Source organism: Bombina bombina, chromosome 6 (genome assembly GCF_027579735.1).
Source record: "Bombina bombina isolate aBomBom1 chromosome 6, aBomBom1.pri, whole genome shotgun sequence".
NCBI lineage: Eukaryota > Metazoa > Chordata > Amphibia > Anura > Bombinatoridae > Bombina > Bombina bombina.
The window spans coordinates 56,505,778-56,527,507 of record NC_069504.1 but is presented as its reverse complement, the minus strand read 5'-3'; the positions used below and the strand labels follow the sequence as shown (position 1 = coordinate 56,527,507).

The 21,730-nt window shown below is 38.2% G+C and overlaps 1 protein-coding gene across 1 annotated transcript in view; it reads right to left on the bottom strand.

The window, feature by feature from the left end:
* TPCN2 (two pore segment channel 2) overlaps nt 1-21,730 on the bottom strand; it is a 215,898-nt gene that overhangs the window by 69,420 nt on the left and 124,748 nt on the right. The window contains exons 13-18 of the mRNA XM_053716413.1: nt 19,604-19,685; nt 18,692-18,778; nt 15,818-15,937; nt 13,981-14,040; nt 13,761-13,889; nt 11,977-12,026 (exon numbers count right to left, since the gene is read on the bottom strand). Of these exons, the coding sequence (XP_053572388.1) occupies nt 11,977-12,026; nt 13,761-13,889; nt 13,981-14,040; nt 15,818-15,937; nt 18,692-18,778; nt 19,604-19,685 (528 nt within the window). The remainder of the gene's footprint in view (nt 1-11,976; nt 12,027-13,760; nt 13,890-13,980; nt 14,041-15,817; nt 15,938-18,691; nt 18,779-19,603; nt 19,686-21,730) is intronic.

Here is a 21,730-nt window from a genome sequence, read left to right as displayed (position 1 = left end):
ATAGCCATTAAAAATAGAACTTTCCAAGATAACAATTTTATATCAATGGAATGAAGGGGTTCAAACGGAACACCCTGTAAAACGTTAAGAACTAAGTTTAAACTCCATGGCGGAGCAACAGTTTTAAACACAGGCTTGATCCTAGTTAAAGCCTGACAAAAGGCTTGGATGTCTGAATTTTCTGACAGACGCCTGTGAAACAAGATGGACAGAGCTGAAATCTGTCCCTTTAATGAGCTAGCCGATAAACCCTTTTCTAAACCTTCTTGTAGAAAAGACAATATCCTAGGAATCCTAACCTTACTCCAGGAGTAATCTTTGGATTCACACCAGTATAGGTATTTACGCCATATTTTATGGTAAATCTTTCTGGTAACAGGCTTCCTAGCCTGTATCAGGGTATCAATAACCGACTCAGAAAAACCACGTTTTGATAAAATCAAGCGTTCAATTTCCAAGCAGTCAGCTTCAGAGAAGTTAGACCTTGATGTTTGAATGGACCCTGAATCAGAAGGTCCTGTCTTAGAGGTAGAGACCAAGGCGGACAGGATGACATGTCCACTAGATCTGCATACCAAGTCCTGCGCGGCCATGCAGGCGCTATTAGAATCACTGATGCTTTCTCCTGTTTGATTTTGGCAATCAATCGAGGAAGCAGCGGGAAGGGTGGAAACACATAAGCCATCCTGAAGTTCCAAGGTGCTGTCAAAGCATCTATCAGAACCGCTCCCGGATCCCTGGATCTGGATCCGTAGCGAGGAAGTTTGGCGTTCTGGCGAGACGCCATGAGATCTATCTCTGGTTTGCCCCAACGTTGAAGTATTTGGGCAAAGACCTCCGGATGAAGTTCCCACTCCCCCGGATGAAGAGTCTGGCGACTCAAGAAATCCGCCTCCCAGTTCTCCACTCCCGGGATGTGGATTGCTGACAGATGGCAAGAGTGAGACTCTGCCCAGCGAATTATCTTTGATACTTCTATCATTGCTAGGGAGCTTCTTGTCCCTCCTTGATGGTTGATGTAAGCTACAGTCGTGATGTTGTCCGACTGAAACCTGATGAACCCCCGAGTCTTTAACTGGGGCCAAGCTAGAAGGGCATTGAGAACTGCTCTCAATTCCAGAATGTTTATTGGCAGGAGACTTTCCTCCTGACTCCATTGTCCCTGAGCCTTCAGAGAATTCCAGACAGCGCCCCAACCTAGAAGGCTGGCGTCTGTTGTTACAATTGTCCAGTCCGGCCTGCTGAACGGTATCCCCCTGGACAGATGTGGCCGAGAAAGCCACCATAGAAGAGAGTTTCTGGTCTCTTGATCCAGATTCAGAGTGGGGGACAAATCTGAGTAATCCCCATTCCACTGACTCAGCATGCACAATTGCAGCGGTCTGAGATGTAGGCGTGCAAAGGGAACTATGTCCATTGCTGCTACCATTAAGCCGATCACCTCCATGCATTGAGCTACTGACGGGAGTTGAATGGAATGAAGGACACGGCATGCATTTAGAAGCTTTGTTAATCTGTCTTCTGTCAGATAAATCTTCATTTCTACAGAATCTATAAGAGTCCCCAAGAATGGAACTCTTGTGAGAGGAAAGAGAGAACTCTTCTTTTCGTTCACTTTCCATCCGTGCGACCTTAGAAATGCCAGAACTAACTCTGTATGAGACTTGGCAGTTTGAAAGCTTGAAGCTTGTATCAGAATGTCGTCTAGGTACGGAGCTACCGAAATTCCTCGCGGTCTTAGTACCGCCAGAAGGGCACCCAGAACCTTTGTAAAGATTCTTGGAGCCGTAGCCAATCCGAATGGAAGGGCTACAAACTGGTAATGCCTGTTTAAGAAGGCAAACCTTAGATACCGGTAATGATCTTTGTGAATCGGTATGTGAAAGGTAAGCATCCTTTAAATCCACTGTGGTCATGTACTGACCCTCTTGGATCATGGGTAAGATTGTCCGAATAGTTTCCATTTTGAACGATGGAACTCTTAGGAATTTGTTTAGGATCTTTAAATCCAAGATTGGCCTGAAAGTTCCCTCTTTTTTGGGAACCACAAACAGGTTTGAGTAAAACCCTTGTCCTTGTTCCGACCGCGGAACCGGATGGATCACTCCCATTAATAATAGATCTTGTACACAGCGTAGAAACGCGTCTTTCTTTATTTGGTTTGTTGACAACCTTGACAGATGAAATCTCCCTCTTGGGGGAGAGGATTTGAAGTCTAGAAGGTATCCCTGAGATATGATCTCTAGCGCCCAGGGATCCTGGACATCTCTTGCCCAAGCCTGGGCGAAGAGAGAGAGTCTGCCCCCCACTAGATCCGGTCCCGGATCGGGGGCCCTCGGTTCATGCTGTCTTTGGGACAGCAGCAGGTTTACTGGCCTGCTTGCCCTTGTTCCAGGACTGATTAGGCTTCCAGCCTTGTCTGTAACGAGCAACAGCTCCTCCCTGTTTTGGTGCAGTGGAAGTTGGCGCTGCTCCTGCTTTGAAATTCCGAAAGGGACGAAAATTAGACTGTCTAGCCTTAGCTTTGGCTTTGTCTTGAGGTAGAGCGTGGCCCTTACCTCCTGTAATGTCAGCAATAATTTCTTTCAAACCGGGCCCAAATAAAGTTTGCCCCTTGAAAGGTATACTAAGTAATTTGGACTTAGAAGTTACATCAGCCGACCAGGATTTTAGCCACAGCGCTCTGCGTGCCTGAATGGCGAATCCTGAATTCTTAGCCGTAAGTTTGGTTAAATGTACTACGGCCTCCGAAATGAATGAATTAGCTAGTTTAAGGACTCTAAGCCTGTCCGTAATGTCGTCCAGCGTAGCTGAACTAAGGTTCTCTTCCAGAGACTCAATCCAAAATGCTGCCGCAGCCGTGATCGGCGCGATGCATGCAAGGGGTTGTAATATAAAACCTTGTTGAATAAACATTTTCTTAAGGTAACCCTCTAATTTTTTATCCATAGGATCTGAAAAAGCACAGCTATCCTCCACCGGGATAGTGGTACGCTTAGCTAAAGTAGAAACTGCTCCCTCCACCTTAGGGACCGTTTGCCATAAGTCCCGTGTGGTGGCGTCTATTGGAAACATCTTTCTAAATATTGGAGGGGGTGAGAACGGCACACCGGGTCTATCCCACTCCTTAGTAACAATTTCAGTTAATCTCTTAGGTATAGGAAAAACGTCAGTACTCGCCGGTACCGCAAAGTATTTATCCAACCTACACATTTTCTCTGGTATTGCAACAGCGTTACAATCGTTGAGAGCTGCTAAAACCTCCCCTAGTAATACACGGAGGTTTTCCAATTTAAATTTAAAATTTGAAATATCTGAATCCAATCTGTTTGGATCAGAACCGTCACCTACAGAATGAAGCTCTCCGTCCTCATGCTCTGCAAGCTGTGACGCAGTATCAGACATGGCCCTAGAATTATCAGCGCACTCTGTTCTCACCCCAGAGTGATCACGCTTGCCTCTTAGTTCTGGTAATTTAGCCAAAACTTCAGTCATAACAGTAGCCATATCTTGTAATGTTATCTGTAATGGCTGCCCAGATGTACTAGGCGCCATAATATCACGCACCTCCCGGGAGGGAGATGCAGGTACTGACACGTGAGGCGAGTTAGTCGGCATAACTCTCCCCTCGCTGTTTGGTGAAATTTGTTCAATTTGTACAGATTGGCTTTTATTTAAGGTAGCATCAATACAGTTAGTACATAAATTTCTATTGGGCTCCACCTTGGCATTGGAACAAATGACACAGGTATCTTCCTCTGAATCAGACATGTTTAACACACTAGCAATAAACATGCAACTCGGTTACAATTTTATTTAATAAAAACGTACTGTGCCTCAAGAAGCACTAAACGATTAAATGACAGTTGAAATAATGAACTGAAAAACAGTTATAGCATCACTCTTAACAAACAACACAACTTTTTAGCAAAGGTTTGTTCCCATTAGTAAAATAACACTAATTAAATTTTAAACAACGTTTTAAATCACAGTCACTATATAAGTCTCACAGCTCTGCTGAGAGAATCTACCTCCCTTCAAAGAAGTTTGAAGACCCCTGAGTTCTGTTAGAGATGAACCGGATCATGCAGAAAAACTGACTGGAAATTTTTGATGCGTAGCAAAGAGCGCCAAAAACGGCCCCTCCCTCTCACACACAGCAGTGAGAGAGAAACGAAACTGTCATAATTAACACAAGCAAACTGCCAAGTGGAAAATAATGCCCAAATACTTATTCACTCAGTACCTCATTAATGCAAACGATTCTACATTCCAGCAAAAACGTTTAACATGAAAAATACCTAATAAAAGGTTTAATGTACTTTTACAGAGTAATTCCGGTGAAATACCATCCCCAGAATACTAAAGTGTAGAGTATACATACATGTTCATTATAACGGTATGGCAGGATTTTTTCATCAATTCCATTCAGAAAATAACAACTGCGACATACCTCAATGCAGATTCAACTGCCCGCTGTCCCCTGATCTGAAGCTTTTACCTCCCTCAGATGGCCGAGAAACAGCAATATGATCTTAACTACTCCGGTTAAAATCATAAGAAAAACTCTGGTAGATTCTTCTTCAAACTCTGCCAGAGAGGTAATAACACGCTCCGGTGCTATTGTAAAATAACAAACTTTTGATTGAAGTTCTAAAAACTAAGTATAATCACCATAGTCCTCTCACACCTCCTATCTAGTCTTTGGGTGCAAGAGAATGACTGGAGGTGACGTAGAGGGGAGGAGCTATATAGCAACTCTGCTGGGTGAATCCTCTTGCACTTCCTGTAGAGGAGCAGATAATATCCCAGAAGTAATGATGACCCGTGGACTGATCACACATAACAGAAGAAATCAACTGCGCATAAAGTGCGCAAAAATAGGCCCCTCCCACCATGCACTCAATGCCAGAGGGCCTTAAAAAAGTACTCCTAGGAATAATCTAACAAGCCATGTGGAAAACTAGGCCCCAAATAAAGATTTATCAACCTCAGAGAAAAAACGTTTTTTCTTGTAAGTTAGGCAAACGTTTTTACACTAAGTAATATGAGAATTAACATGAATATTACCCTTATCTTGTAAGCATGATCCCAGTCATTGTTAAATCACTGTATCAGGCTTACCTCAAATATACCAGGCACTGTCAGCATTTTCTAGACCTTATCATCTCTCTAGAAAAAAAATATACTGAACATATTTCAAAGCAGGTGATCTGCAAAGCGTCCCCCAAACTGAAGTTTTCTTTCCATACTCTTCAGCTATGTTTGAGAACAGCAATGGACCTTAGTTACAAACCGCTAAGATCATCAACCTCCAGGAAGATTCTTCTTCCAATTTCTGCCTGAGAGTAAAACAGTACAACACCGGTACCGTTTAAAAATAAACTCTTGATTGAAGGTAAAAAACTACACTAAGTCACCACATATCTCTTGATACTTCCTTTCTTGTCGAGAGTTGCAAGAGAATGACTGGGGGTGGCAGCTAGGGGAGGAGCTATATAGACAGCTCTGCTGTGGGTGTCCTCTTGCAACTTCCTGTTGGGAAGGAGAATATCCCACAAGTAATGGATGAACCCGTGGACTGGATACACCTTTAGAAGAGAAATATTGTTTAAAAATGTATAATCTATGTGAATCATGATAAAAAAAAACATAATTTATGTAAGAACTTACCTGATAAATTCATTTCTTTCATATTAGCAAGAGTCCATGAGCTAGTGACGTATGGGATATACATTCCTACCAGGAGGGGCAAAGTTTCCCAAACCTTAAAATGCCTATAAATACACCCCTCACCACACCCACAATTCAGTTTAACGTGGGGTGATAAGAAAAAAGTGCGAAAGCATATAAAATAAGGAATTGGAATAATTGTGCTTTATACAAAAAAATCATAACCACCACAAAAAAGGGCGGGCCTCATGGACTCTTGCTAATATGAAAGAAATTAATTTATCAGGTAAGTTCTTACATAAATTATGTTTTCTTTCATGTAATTAGCAAGAGTCCATGAGCTAGTGATGTATGGGATAATGACTACCCAAGATGTGGATCTTTCCACACAAGAGTCACTAGAGAGGGAGGGATAAAATAAAGACAGCCAATTCCTGCTGAAAATAATCCACACCCAAAATAAAGTTTAATGAAAAACATAAGCAGAAGATTCAAACTGAAACCACTGCCTGAAGTACTTTTCTACCAAAAACTGCTTCAGAAGAAGAAAACACATCAAAATGGTAGAATTTAGAAAAAGTATGCAAAGAGGACCAAGTTGCTGCTTTGCAAATCTGATCAATCGAAGCTTCATTCCTAAACGCCCAGGAAGAAGAAACTTACCTAGTAGAATGAACTGTAATCCTTCGAGGCGGAATTTTACCCGACTCGACATAGGCATGATGAAATAAAGATTTCAACCAAGATGCCAAAGAAATGGCAGAAGCTTTCTGGCCTTTTCTAGAACCGGAAAAGATGACAAATAGACTAGAAGTCTTTCGGAAAGACTTAGTAGCTTAAACATAATAATACAAAGCTCTAACAGCATCCAAAGAATGCAATGATTTCTCCTTAGAATTCATAGGATTAGGACATAATGAAGGAACCACAATTTCTCTAGTAAGGTTGTTAGAATTCACAACCTTAGGTAAAAAATTCAAAAGAAGTTCGCAGCACCGCCCTATCCTGATGAAAAATCAGAAAAGGAGACTCACAAGAAAGAGCAGATAATTCAGAGACTCTTCTGGCAGAAGAGATGGCCAAAAGAAACAAAACTTTCCAAGAAAGTAATATAACGACCAAAGAATGCATGGGTTCAAAGGAGGAGCTTGAAAAGCCCCCAGAACCAACGAACCAAAGCATGTACAAAACAATGAAATATCAGGAAGATTAGCAATCCTTCTGTGAAAAAAGAACAGAAAGAGCAGAGATTTGACCTGTCAAGGAACTTGCGGACAAACCTTTATCTAAACCATCCTGAAGAAACTGAAAAATTCTCGGTATTCAAAAAGAATGCCAAGAAAAAATGATGAGAAAGACACTAAGAAATATAAGCCTTCCAGACTCTATAATATATCTCTCTAGATACAGATTTACGAGCCTGTCACATAGTATTAATCACAGAGTCAGAGAAACCTTCTTTGACCAAGAATCAAGCGTTCAAACTCCATACCTTAAAATTTAAGGATTTGAGATCCTGATGGAAAAAAAGGACCTTGCGACAGAAAGTCTGGTCTTAACGGAAGAGTCCACAGCTGGCAAGAGGCCATCCGGACAAGATCCGCATACCAAAACCTGTGAGGCCATGCTGGAGCTACCAGCAGGACAAACGAGCATTCCTTTAGAATCTTGGAGAATACTCTTGGAAGAAGAACTAGAGGCGAAAAGATATAGGCAGGATGATACTTCCAAGGAAGTGATAATGTATCCACTGCTTCCGCCCGAGGATCCCGGGATCTGGACAGATACCAGGGAAGTTTCTTGTTTAGATGAGAAGCCATCAGATCTATTTCTAGGAGTTCCCACATTTGAACAATCTGAAGAAATACCTCTGGGTGAAGAGACCATTCGCCCGGATGCAACGTTTGGCGACTGAGATAATCCGCTTCCCAATTGTCTATACCTGGGATATGAACCGCAGAGATTAGACAGGAGCTGGATTCCGCCCAAACCAAAATTCGAGATACTTCTTTCATAGCCAGAGGACTGTGAGTCCCTCCTTGATGATTGATGTATGCCACAGCTGTGACATTGTCTATCTGAAAACAAATGAACAACTCTCTCTTCAGAAGAGGCCAAGACTGAAGAGCTCTGAAAATTGCACGGAGTTCAAAATATTGATCGGAAATCTCACCTCCTGAGATTCCCAAACCCCTTGTGCCGTCAGAGACCCCCACACAGCTCCCCAACCTGTAAGACTTGCATCTGTTGAGATTATAGTCCAGGTCTGAAGAACAAAGAAGCCCCCTGAACTAAACGTTGGTGAACTGTCCACCATGTCAGAGAGTGTCGTATAATCGGTTTGAAGATATTAATTGAGATATCTTTGTGTAATCCCTGCACCACTGGTTCAGCATACAGAGCTGAAGAGGTCGCATGTGAAAACGAGCAAAGGAGATCGCATCCGATGCGGCAGTCCTAAGACCTAAAATTTCCATGCATAAGGCTACCAAAGGGAATGATTGTGACTGAAGGTTGTGACAAGCTGATATCAATGTTAAACTTCTCTTATCTGACAAGGACAGAGTCATAGACACTGAATCTATCTGGAAACCTAAAAAGGTTACCCTTGTCTGAGGAAACAATGAACTGAATGGTAAATTGATCCTCCAACCATGATCTTGAAGAAACAACACAAGTCGATTCGTATGAGATTCTGCGTAAATGTGAAGACTGAGCAAGTACCAAGATATCGTCCAAATAAGGAAATACCAAAACCCTGTTCTCTGATTACAGACAGAAGGGCACCGAGAACCTTTGAAAAAATTCTTGGAGCTGACGCTAGGCCAAACGGTAGAGCCACAAAACTGGTAATGCTTGTCTAAAAAGAGAATCTCAAACTAAAAGTGATCTGGATGAATCGGAATATGCAGATATACATCCTGTAAATCTATTGTAGACATATAATGCCCTTGCTAAACAAAAGGCAGGATAGTCCTACAGTTACCATCTTGAATGTTGGTATCCTTACATAACGATTCAATATAGATAGATCCGGAACTGGTCTGAAGGAATTGACCTTCTTTGGTACAATGAAGAGATAGAATAAAACCCCAGCCCCTGTTCCAGAACTGGAACTGGCATAATTACTCCAGCCAACTCTAGATCTGAAACACATTTCAGAAATGCTGAGCCTTTGCTGTGTTTACTGGGACACGGGAAAGAAAAAAATCTCTTTGCAGGAGGCCTTAACTTGAAGCCAATTCTGTACCTTTCTGAAACAATGTTCTGAAACCAGAGATTGTGAACGGAATTGATCCAAATTTCCTTGAAGAAAACGTAAACTGCCCCATACCAGCTGAGCTGGAATGAGGGCCGCACCTTCATGGGTATTTAGGAGCTGGCTATAGGTTTCTATAAGGCTTGGATATATTCCAAACTGGAAATGGTTTCCAAACTGATACCGCTCCTGAGGATGAAGGATCAGGCTTTTGTTCCTTGTTGTGAGGAAAGGAACGAAAATGGTTATTAGACCTAAATTTACCTTAGATTTTTTATCCTTTGGTAAAAAAGTTCCCTTCCCTCCAGTAACAGTTGAGATAATAGAAACCAACTGAAAATCGAATAATTTATTATCATGGAAAGAAAGGGAAAGCAAAGTTGACTTAGAAGACATAGCAGCATTCCAAGTTTTAAGCCATAAAGCTTGTCTAGCTAAAATAGCTAGAGACATATACCTGACATCAACTCTAATGATATCAAAAGATGGTATCACAAATAAAATAATTAGCATGTTATAGAATAATAAAAATGCTATAAAATTATGATATGTTACTTGTTGCGCTAAAGCTTCTAACCAAAAAAGTTGAAGCTGCAGCAACATCCGCTAAAAATATAGCAGGTCTAAGAAGATTACCTGAACATAAGTAAGCATTTCTTAGAAAGGATTCAATTTTTCTATCTAAAGGATCCTTAAATGAAGTACTATCTGCCATAGGAATAGTAGTACGTTTAGCAGGAGTAGAGACAGCCCCATTAACCTTAGAGATTTTGTCCCAAACTCTAATCTGTCAGATGGCACAGGATATAATTGCTTAAACGTTTAGAAGGAGTAAATGAATTACCCAAATTATTCCATTCCCTGGAAATTACTTCAGAAATAGCATCAGGGAGAGAAAACACTTCTGGAATAACTACAGGAGATTTAAAAACCTTATTTAAACGTTTAGATTTAGTATCAAGAGGACCAGAATCCTCTATTTCTAATGCAATTAATACTTCTTTAAGTAAAGAACGAATAAATTCCATCTTGAACAAATACAAAGATTTATCAGCATCAACCTCTGAGACAGAAACCTCTGAACCAGAAGAACCATTATCAGTATCAGAATGATGATGTTCATTTAAAAATTCATCTGAAAAAAAGAGAAGTTTTAAAAGACTTTTATGTATACTAGAAGGAGAAATAACAGACATAGCCTTCTTAATGGATTAAAAAAATAAAATCTCTTATGTTATCAGGAACACTCTGAAAATTAGATGTTGACGGAACAGCAACAGGTAATGTAACAGTACTAAAGGAAATTTTATCTGCATTAATAAGTTTGTCATGACATGCAATACAAACAACAGCTGGAGAAACAGATACCAAAAGTTTATAGCAGATACACTTAGCTTGGTAGCTCCAGCACTGGGCAGCGATTTTCCTGAAGTATCTTCTGACTCAGTTGCAACGTGGAACATCTTGCAATATGTAAAAGAAAAAACAACATATAAAGCAAAATTGATCAAATTCCTTAAATGACAGTTTCAGGAATGGGAAAAAAATGCCAGTGAACAAGCTTCTAGCAACCAGAAGCAATAAATAATGAGACTTAAATAATGAAGCATTTTCAGCCCCCGCGAGCCTAACAGCCCCCAGGGAAAAAGTCAAATTTTTTAAGGTAAGAAAAAATGATTGAAACAAATGCATTTATCCCAAGTATGAAACTGACTGTCTGAAAATAAGGAATGTTGAACATCCTGAGTCAAGGCAAATAAATGTTTGAATACATATATTTAGAACTTTATAAAAAAGTGCCTAACCATAGCTTAGAGTGTCACAGAAAATAAGCTTACTTACTTACCCCAGGACACTCATCTACATGTTGTAGAAAGCCAAACCAGTACTGAAACGAGAATCAGTAGAGGTAATGGTATATATATAAGAGTATATCGTCGATCTGAAAAGGGAGGTAAGAGATGAATCTCTACGACCGATAACAGAGAACCTATGAAATAGACCCCGTAGAAGGAGATCATTGCATTCAAATAGGCAATACTCTCCTCACATCCCTCTGACATTCACTGCACGCTGAGAGGAAAACCGGGCTCCAACCTGCTGCGGAGCGCATATCAACGTAGAATCTAGCACAAACTTACTTCACCACCTCCATAGGAGGCAAAGTTTGTAAAACTGAATTGTGGGTGTGGTGAGGGGTGTATTTATAGGCATTTTAAGGTTTGGGAAACTTTGCCCCTCCTGGTAGGAATGTATATCCCATACGTCACTAGCTCATGGACTCTTGCTAATTACATGAAAGAAATGTTGAGTTTCATGTTCCTTTAAGTTCAATATATTTTTATAATATTTTTATAATAATTTTTTTTAATATTTACTGGAAATAAATTCCTACATAAATGATGGTTTTATTTATTATGTACCATTTACGTTCGTAATAAAATTGGTTAACTTTGTGGGGGAGGTTTTATATTATGTCTTATGTTTAATATTTATGGTTATTTCAAATTGCTAATGGCTATAAAGTTTGATCTAATTAACATATATAGTAAGATATGTTAGCTGCAGGTACTGAGGTCTGAGGAGATGGTTATTAACCACAAAAACACGCAAGGGGCTGTGACTACAATATCTTCAAGTTAAGAGTCGCTTGCCCATTCTCCCACTGTGAAATTTTACACTAGCGGCTTAACGTGAAATACCAGCCAGTTCATATTGCTTTTCCCTGTTAAGAGCATAGACTTACCTTAACTTCCGATGGTTTCATTTGCCGTTTATTATTTATTATCTGTTTTGCATTATGTGGGGCAATTTATTTATGTAATCTCAGTGCTATGATGTTTCTTTGTTCATTTTGGCATGATGTGAGTTTATTCAGTAGGTTTTATTTGTATGACTGTTGTTTAGTGTGTATCAATACACAAGTTATTGCACGTAAAGGAGTGCTCCTTCTCTTTTTGTTTAATTTGCAGTAAAAAATGTTTATAATCTGTTTTTTATTCATTTCAAATAACTTGCCAACAAATAATAATAGTGGGACCTACCAGCCTGGATGAGGGAAACTGTACAGGGCCAACGTAGCAATCTCTAAAACCTAAAAGGAGATAAATTCATAAAAGTAAAAGGAGACCAATATCCAAGACGAAAAACAGAACATTTAATAATAGATGATCACAGGTTTGGAACTTCCTAAACATCTAGCTTGTATCATGTCAACAATTACTAGATCGCAAAAAGCACCAAGTGTTTAAAATGCTGGTGCACGGGGCATATTTAAATACACTTCTGAAACAGCTCTAACTTTTATTAGAAGCATCTTTGCTAATACTTGTTTATTACAAACATGTTTCTGGTTAAAACTGAAATGCATCCATGTGGCTTCTAATTTTGGCTGGAATGTCCCTTTAAAGGGACATGAAACACAAACATTTTCTTTCATGATTTAGGTAGAACGTATCATTTTAAACAACTTCCCAGTTTACTTCTATTATCAAATTTGCTTCATTCTCTTGGTATAATTTCTTGGAGCAGCAATGCACTTCTGGTTTTGTAACTGAACACATTGGTGAGCCAACAACAATTGGTGTATATATATGCAGCCACCAATCAGCAGCTAGGTTCTTTGCTGATCCTAAGCTTACCTAGATAGACCTTTCAGCAAAGGATAACAAGAGAATGAAGCAAATTCAATATTATAAGTAAATTGGAAAGTTGTTTAAAACTGTATTCTCTATCTGAATGATGAATGTCTAATTATTACTTTACTGTCCCTTTATGTTCAGAAGCGTGCACATGTCCGGAGCACTATATGGCAGCAGTTTTGCAAGAGCACTAGATGGCAGCACCATTTCCTGCCATATAGTGCTCTTGACACCCACCTAGGTATCAAGAGCACTAGATGGAAGCACTATTTCCTGCCATATAGTGCTCTTGACACCCACCTAGGTATCTCTTCAACAAAGTATACCAAGGGAATGAAGCAAATTTGATACTAGAAGTCAAATAGAAACTTTTTTTAAATTGTATGTTCTGTCCGAATCACAAGAGAATCTTTGTGTATCAGATCCTTTTAAAACCAATTTGTCATTTAAATAAATAAAGTAAATTGCAATGAAATGTTTCTGTAAAAGTACATTTAGTAATTACATTGTGACTTTAAAAAAATAAAATTTAAAAACCTTGCACAACTATACTTAATTCAAGACTAAAAATGATTAAAAAAAAAAAAAAGAAGAACAAATCCTGTGCCTCACTTAAAGGGACATGAAACCCAAAAAATTATTTTCTTTCATGATTCATATAGAGAATAGAATTTTAAACAACTTTCCAATTTACTTCCTTCTCTTGTTATCCTTTGCTGAAAGGTTTATCTAGGCAAGCTCAGGAGCAGCAAAGAGCCTAGGTTCTAGCTGCTTATTGGTGGCTGCATATATAAACCGATTGTCATGGTTACCCATGTGTTCAATTAGAAATCGGTAGTGCATTGCTGCTCCTTCAGCAAATGATACCAAGGGAATGAAACTAATTAGACAATATAAGTAAATTAGAAAGTTGTTTAAAATTGTATTCTCTATCTGAATCATGAAACATGTTTGGGTTTCAAGACCAAGAGTCAGGGTCGTACTGTAACCAGCAATGAAGTCGGTCTTCAAAAACTAAAACCAGTGGTTTCCATTATATTTTTATTTCATATAAAAGAAAAAAAGCATAAAAACAATAAAAATAAATAAACCCCCCCCCCTCCAAAAAAAAAAGACAAAACCCCTTATATTGTTTGGTGTAACAAAATCGAATAATAATATAATATGGATTTGATACTACTACTTACCAGCAGAATTATAGTGAGCAGCCCATCAAAAATGTTGCTTGGGTAAGAGATGTAGCTCTTCAATCCCAGAGAAAATATCTTCAGCCCCATTTCCAAAAGGTAATAGAGGATGAAGCAAACGTTGATAGCCTTTAGAAATGGAACAGGTCATTGATATGAAATATTAAGACTATAAACTTCAGAGCACTATTACTTATGAGACAAAAAAACAAAACCTCACCCCTAAGGAGAAGTCATCCCGGTCAGTTCCTGGCTTCTCTGCATCAACCATCAAGATCACCTGTAAATAAGAAATGTCCACTCCGTCTATATTAATTTCATGACATGAGACCGCAGGTCTCTCTACATTAAAGGGACAGTACAATCAAAATAAAAAACAACAACTCATGATTCAGATAGAGCATGCAATTCTAAACAACTTTCCAATTTACTTCAATTATATAATTTGTTTTGTTCTCTTGGTATCCTTGGTTGAATAGTAAATCTAGGAAGACTGATAGGAGCTCAGGAGTGTGCATATGTCTTTAGCAGTCTATGCCAGCAGTGTTTGCAACTATGTATAACTTTGCTATAAACAATGCTGCAAACATTGTTGCCAGATCGTTAGACACGTGCATGCTCCTGAACCTAGGATTATTTTCTAAGAAAGAATACCAAGAGAACTAAGCAAAATGTATCATAAGTAAATTCAAAACTTATTTAAAAGCTTCACGATCTTTTAAATCAATTTAAATTTATTTTTGACTTTACTGTCTCTTTAACCCCAGATAAACAAGAAATGCTAGACAGGCCTATAACTGGAAGAATTAAAAGGTGGTTATCAATGACCTACCTATGGCTAAATCCCCAGGCAATGATGGACTTGGCTATAAATATTACTCAAAATTTCAGAACGTGTTCCTGCCTAATTTACTTACTTGTTTTAAGTCAGTGGACAACTAATTTTTCACAGACATTTTTATCTGCACATATTCTTTTCACTACCCTTCAAGTTATATACCAATATTCCATCTCAATTCGGATGTAAAAAAAAAGTTTCTAAAATTTTAGCGAAAACTACTAACGGACAGCTCTTATTCATAAGTGGGCTTTATTCCCAAAAAGGAGGCAAAAGACAACACAGTCAGGGCCTTGCATCTCATCCAATATGCACATCAGTAAGCATCACAATGATACTCCTATCTACTGACCCAGAGAAGGCCTTTAACCAAGTTAATTGGGATTTTCTCAGGAAAAACACTTGTGTTTGGGGACATTACCTTATCAATGTTTATTCCCTATACACAAAACCCAGTGCACAGATTCTAGATAATGGTATATTGTCAGTTCCTTTTTCCCCATCTAGAATGGCACATAACAGGGGTGCCCTCTTTCTCATTTATTGTTTGCTTGTGTTCTAGAAAACCCTTGCCACAAAACCAAAAACATATCCAAAATCTGAGTTGGCAGCCAATCCTATACAATGTTACTCTTAGCAGATGACGTACTTTTTTCATACATGCTTTAAATGAAACTGAAGGTCTTACACGGGTGGTATTACACCCCAAGGAAACTTCATCACCTCTTTCATAAGAGGAGTAATAGGTATTGGCGATGTGAGCGATATGGCACATGTGGTGGTGGTGCTCTGCCATCCACACTTTTTGGAGGGAGGATAGCTCAGTAGCAGAAATTTTTTATCAACAAACAATTCACCATATATCCCATACTGTCTGGATACTGTAAGAGCCCACCAACATTAAGTATAAATTATACTTGAAATTATTTTATATTATGGCCAACACTGAAGTTCCTTATTGCCAAAAATTGCAATTGTAGCAAAGCCCCTTCCTAATCAATGTGGCTTTGCTCTGTGAATGACCTTTTAGAGACCGAAGTTTATTATTACATTAAAAACATCCTTAGCACGTACAGTAGGAAACCTAGAATAATTTATAGAAAAATATTACATTGATCAATCTTTCCTTTATGCTTATACTTCAACCTGTCTAACAAGGAATATAAATAAGGGGAAAGATATTTATACGGGTGCTGACGTACAGTAAAGTTATACATACACAGATTGAGAGAAGATTAGCCAGAGACACAAGATTCCCCAAGTAGTCAAAGTATCGATGACTTCCGCACAACTGCAAGATTTGCAGTAATCGCCACTGATACACAGGTTGTGGTGGATGCTGCACAAGAAAGTTTACATTAAAAATACAAATAAAAGCATTCATTTTCATTCAACACAGGGGCATCACTTTCACCTAAACAAAAATTATGCAACATACATACACACACACACAGTGTGTGTATATATATATATATATATATATATATATATATATATATATATATATATATATATATATATATATATATATATACACACACACACACACAAGTTGTTATTCTGAAATGGTGTAAATTGAACCGTTGTAAAACGAAGGCCACCTGTATATACACATACACACACATATATATATACACATACACACACATACATATACATACACACACATATATATATACACATACACACACACACACATACATATACATACACACACATATATATATACACATACACACACACACACATATACATACACACACATATATATATACACATACACACACATATATATATACACATACACACACACACACATACATATACATACACACACATATATACATACACACACATTATATATATATATATATATATATATATATATATATATATATATATATATATATATATATATATATACACACACACACACACACATACATACATACAGTATATATACACATACATATACACACACACACACACATATACATACACACACAAGTTGTTATTCTGAAACGGTGTAAATTGAACCGTTGTAAAACGAGGGCCACCTGTATATACACATACACACACATATATATATACACATACACCCACACAGTGTATGTATATATATATATATATATATATATATATATATATATATATATATATATATATATATATATATATATATATATATATATATATATATACACACACACACATACATACACATACATACAGTATATATACACATACATATACACACACACACACACACACACACATATATATATATATACAGTTGCAAGAAAAAGTATGTGAACCCTTTGGAATGATATGGATTTCTGCACAAATTGGTCATAAAATGTGATCTGATCATCATCATCTAAGTCACAACAATAGACAATCACAGTCTGCTTAAACTAATTACACACAAAGAATGAAATGTTGCCATGTTTTTATTGAACACACCATGTAAACATTCACAGTGCAGGTGGAAAAAGTATGTGAACCCCTAGACTAATGACATCTCCAAGAACTAATTGGAGTGAGATGTCAGCCAACTGGAGTCCAATCAATGAGATGAGATTGGAGGTGTTGGTTATAGCTGCCCGGCCCTATAAAAAAAACACACACCAGTTCTGGGTTTGCTTTTCACAAGAAGCATTGCCTGATGTAAATGATGCCTCGCACAAAAGAGCTCTCAGAAGACCTACGATTAAGAATTGTTGACTTGCATAAAGCTGGAAAGGGTTATAAAAGTATCTCCAAAAGCCTTGCTGTTCATCAGTCCACGGTAAGACAAATTGTCTACAAATGGAGAAAGTTCAGCACTGCTGCTACTCTCCCTAGAAGTGGCCATCCTGTAAAGATGACTGCAAGAGTACAGCGCAGACTGCTCAATGAGGTGAAGAAGAATCCTAGAGTGTCAGCTAAAGACTTACAAAAGTCACTGGCAAATGCTAACATCCCTGTTAGCGAATCTACAATACGTAAAACACTAAACAAGAATGGATTTCATGGGAAGATACCACAGAGGAAGCCACTGCTGTCCAAACAAAACATTGCTGCACGTTTACAGTTTGCACAAGAGCACCTGGATGTTAAACAGCAGTACTGGCAAAATTTTCTGTGGACAGATGAAACCAAAGGTGAGTTGTTTGGAAGAAACACACAACACTATGTGTAGCGAAAAAGAGGCACAGCACACCAACATCAAAACCTCATCCCAACTGTGAAGTATGGTGGTGGGGGCATCATGGTTTGGGGCTGCTTTGCTGCGTCAGGGCCTGGACGGATTGCTATCATCGAAGGAAAGATGAATTCCCAAGTTTATCAAGACATTTTGCAGGAGAACTTAAGGCCATCTGTCTACCAACTGAAGCTCAACAGAAGATGGGTGTTGCAACAGGACAATGACCCAAAGCATAGAAGTAAATCAACAACAGAATGGCTTAAACAGAAGAAAATACGCCTTCTGAAGTGGCCCAGTCAGAGTCCTGACCTCAACCCGATTGAGATGCTGTGGCATGACCTCAAGAAAGCGTTTCACACCAGACATCCCAAGAATATTGCTGAACTGAAACAGTTCTGTAAAGAGGAATGGTCAAGAATTACTCCTGACCGTTGTGCACGTCTGATCTGCAACGACAGGAAACATTTGGTTGAAGTTATTGCTGCCAAAGGAGGTTCAACCAGTTATTAAATCCAAGGGTTCACATACTTTTTCCACCTGCACTGTGAATGTTTACATGGTGTGTTCAATAAAAACATGGCAACATTTAATTCTTTGTGTGTTATTAGTTTAAGCAGACTGATTGTCTGTTGTTGTGACTTAGATGATGATCAGATCACATTTTATGACCAATTTGTGCAGAAATCCATATCATTCCAAAGGGTTCACATACTTTTTCTTGCAACTGTGTGTGTGTGTGTGTATATATATATATATATATATATATATATATATATATACATATATACATATATACATATATACACACACACACACACACACATACATACATATACACACACACATATATATACACACACACTTATACTTATGAATAACTTTGTGTGATCATTGTAAGTATAATACCTGTTTAATAGGGTCCTTATCAAGCTCATCAAACAATTTTTGAAAGCACTCAGCTGAAATCCCACCATCACCACAGCACTTCACTTTCTGGGGAACAACAAACAGAACATATTAAATGACAGCCAGGATTATTCCAGTTCTGTACCTGGGTGTAGGCAGATTAGGGATTGTTGCAAATATGAAGTTGGACAAACTAGAATGATCATTCAGAACTTTATGAGAAATAGGAGATGTGTAGCATTTGTATGTAGTACACAGATAAATAGAACTAACATTTTAGGTAAAGTAGGTGAGGAAGAGACCTGCAAAGTGTTACAACCAACATGTAAAAGTAAACGTATTCCACACTAGGCAAAGTGACCTGTGGTGTAGTGTAGCCTGGTGATAAGCAGACCTGACAGACCACAAGTGAAGACATAGATAGTGCGCACAGTACAGAGTTATGTAAACCCCAACGTCAGGCAGACACCACTATCAAATAGGAGTGGACAAGCAATAAGGAAGTGCCCTCAAACAATAATAAGATGTACTAGGACTAAAGACTACAAGGAGAACATAGGGAAGAAAGGTGGAGGACCACATTATGGTTTTTTTTCTGCAGGAGTGAGTTAACACTGTTATCTGGGATACAAGCTGCAGTTTAACCAGAGTTGGGTGTGAGCCATGCCTGGTGCCCTCCTTCTGGTTGCAGGATGGAATGAAGAGAAGGAGAGAGCTGTGTAAACTCGTGGCAGCTAGCAGGACCGCTAAGCAGATTTGCAGAGGAACAGCTATGTTGCGGTTTCTTTCACCAAAAATGGCAAGTGGAAAAAAGCGATAGTTTAAAATGTCCAGTATTTGTCAAGCAAGGAAAATACAAACTAACATAGTAATTATACGTCATTGTTTCTAGACACATAACTATTTCCTTACCTCTGCTATAGTCATTTTGTAATATTCATCCATTTTTACTTCTTCCAACACTTGTAAAACAGTTTCCGAATCAACAGAGATCCTATAATGAAAAAAAAAATAAAAAAATATAGGTAGCGCTCAGTTTACGCCGGGGTTAGGTTCCAGAAGGAATGGTTGTAAATCAAAACCGTTGTAAATTGAAACCCAGTTTATAATGTAAGTCAAAGAGAAGTGAGGGAGTTAGGTTCCAGGCCCCTCTCAAAATTGTCATAAGTAACACCTAAAATATTATTTTTAAAGCTTTGAAATGAAGACTTTAAATGCTAAACAGCATTATAAACACTATCAAATAATCACACAACACAGAATATATAATTAAACTAAGTTAAATGAACACAAACATTTGCTAAACTGCATTATAAACCTTATGAAATAATCACACAACACAGACTTTACTTGCATTTTTCTGCAAACAGTTCCTTTTATGCATTCCAATCTGGACTGATTTATAGACAGGAAGATCTTGTTCCTATAAAAACTGCTTGATAGCTCATGTCTAGATAGCTACACTGATTCATTTCAGCCTGCTTGTGTGTATCTTTGCTGCAACACAAGTGGACAGCTCCACCTACTGGCTATTTTAATCAATGCACTGCTTTCTCAATGCTTTTCAATAGCAGTCACATGACTAAAAGAAAAAGGTTGTTATTCTGAAACGGTGCAAATTGTACCGGCTTAAACCGAGGGCCACCTGTACAGATTTAGGAAATGTTATGTTTGGGACAAAGAAAGGACACATTTTTGCATCCATGTTTATTTTATGCCACGTCCACTTTCAACTCACCTATTTCCTATGACAAACACAATAACAGTTTCAGGAAATAAAGCAAGGAGGAGTTTAACAAACTACTGTTTCGCTAAACTATTTGGAGACAAGCTGCCACTTCCAAATTAATTACAATATGCACAGAAAGGAGTTAACAAAAACCAAATCTGGATAACAAGAAAAAATAAAAATATTCTAACAGGCTCCATTTGTTTTTGTTGTAAACAAACTTCATAGTTTAACCTTTTGCTGCCGTTGTATTCCATCAAAACGGCGCTAGGCTTTAGCGCCGTTATGACGGAATAAAACGTCATAGCCAACGGCTGTCCTGAAGCCAACTGCGCTTCCTGGATTTGATTGCGGTCTGGAGGGCTTTCCTAGCATCATGTAGACATTATAACCATGTCATGAAAGGGTTAAAAAGGGATTTGAGCTATATATTTTATTTAAAGGGATAGAAAAGTCAAAATTAGATTTGCATGATTCAGATAGAGCAGGTAATTTTATACACTTTTAAAATTTACTTCTATTTGTATACAGTTTTAAATTCACTTCTATTTTTAAATGTGCTTCGTTCTCTTGGTATCCCTTGTTGAAAAAGAATACGCACATATCCTACACTAGTGGGAGCTAGCTGCTTATTGGTGCCTTCACACATTTGTCTTGTGTGATTGGCTAACTAGATGTGTTCAGTTAGCTGCCAGTAGTGTAATGCTGTTACTTCAGCAGAGGATAGCAAGAGAATGAAGCAAATTTGATGATAGAAGTAAATTGGAAAGTTCTTTAAAATTGTATGTGCTATCCAAATCATGAAAGAAAATGTTGGGGTTTTCTATCCCCTTTAACAAGGAAACAATGTGAAGTAAGAACTTTAAGGCAAAGCACAAAAGAAGTGCTGTTTGAAACAGGGAAAAATATGATTAAAAAAGTTGATGCTGAAGAATCAGACATATCTAAAAATCCTGCACAAATCTGCTGGAAAAGTATTTTATGATAGCTCGGGAAAGCCTCAATCAGAAAAACCTGCAACTTCGTTACAACCGACGAATTAAACTCCATCTAAAACATTCTGGATCCGTTTATACAAAAGGGGAGAGTTTACCATCACTAATATATGCATTGAGAATATGGTGATTTACGAATTAAAGGGATAGTCTAGTCAAAATTAAACTTTCACGATTCAGATAGAGCAGCAATTTTAAGTAACTTTCTAGTTTATGCCTATTATCAATTTTTCTTCATTCTCTTGCTATCTTTATTTGAATTTAAGCTTACGAGCCGGCCCATTTTTTTATTCAGAACCTGGGTAGTGCTTGCTG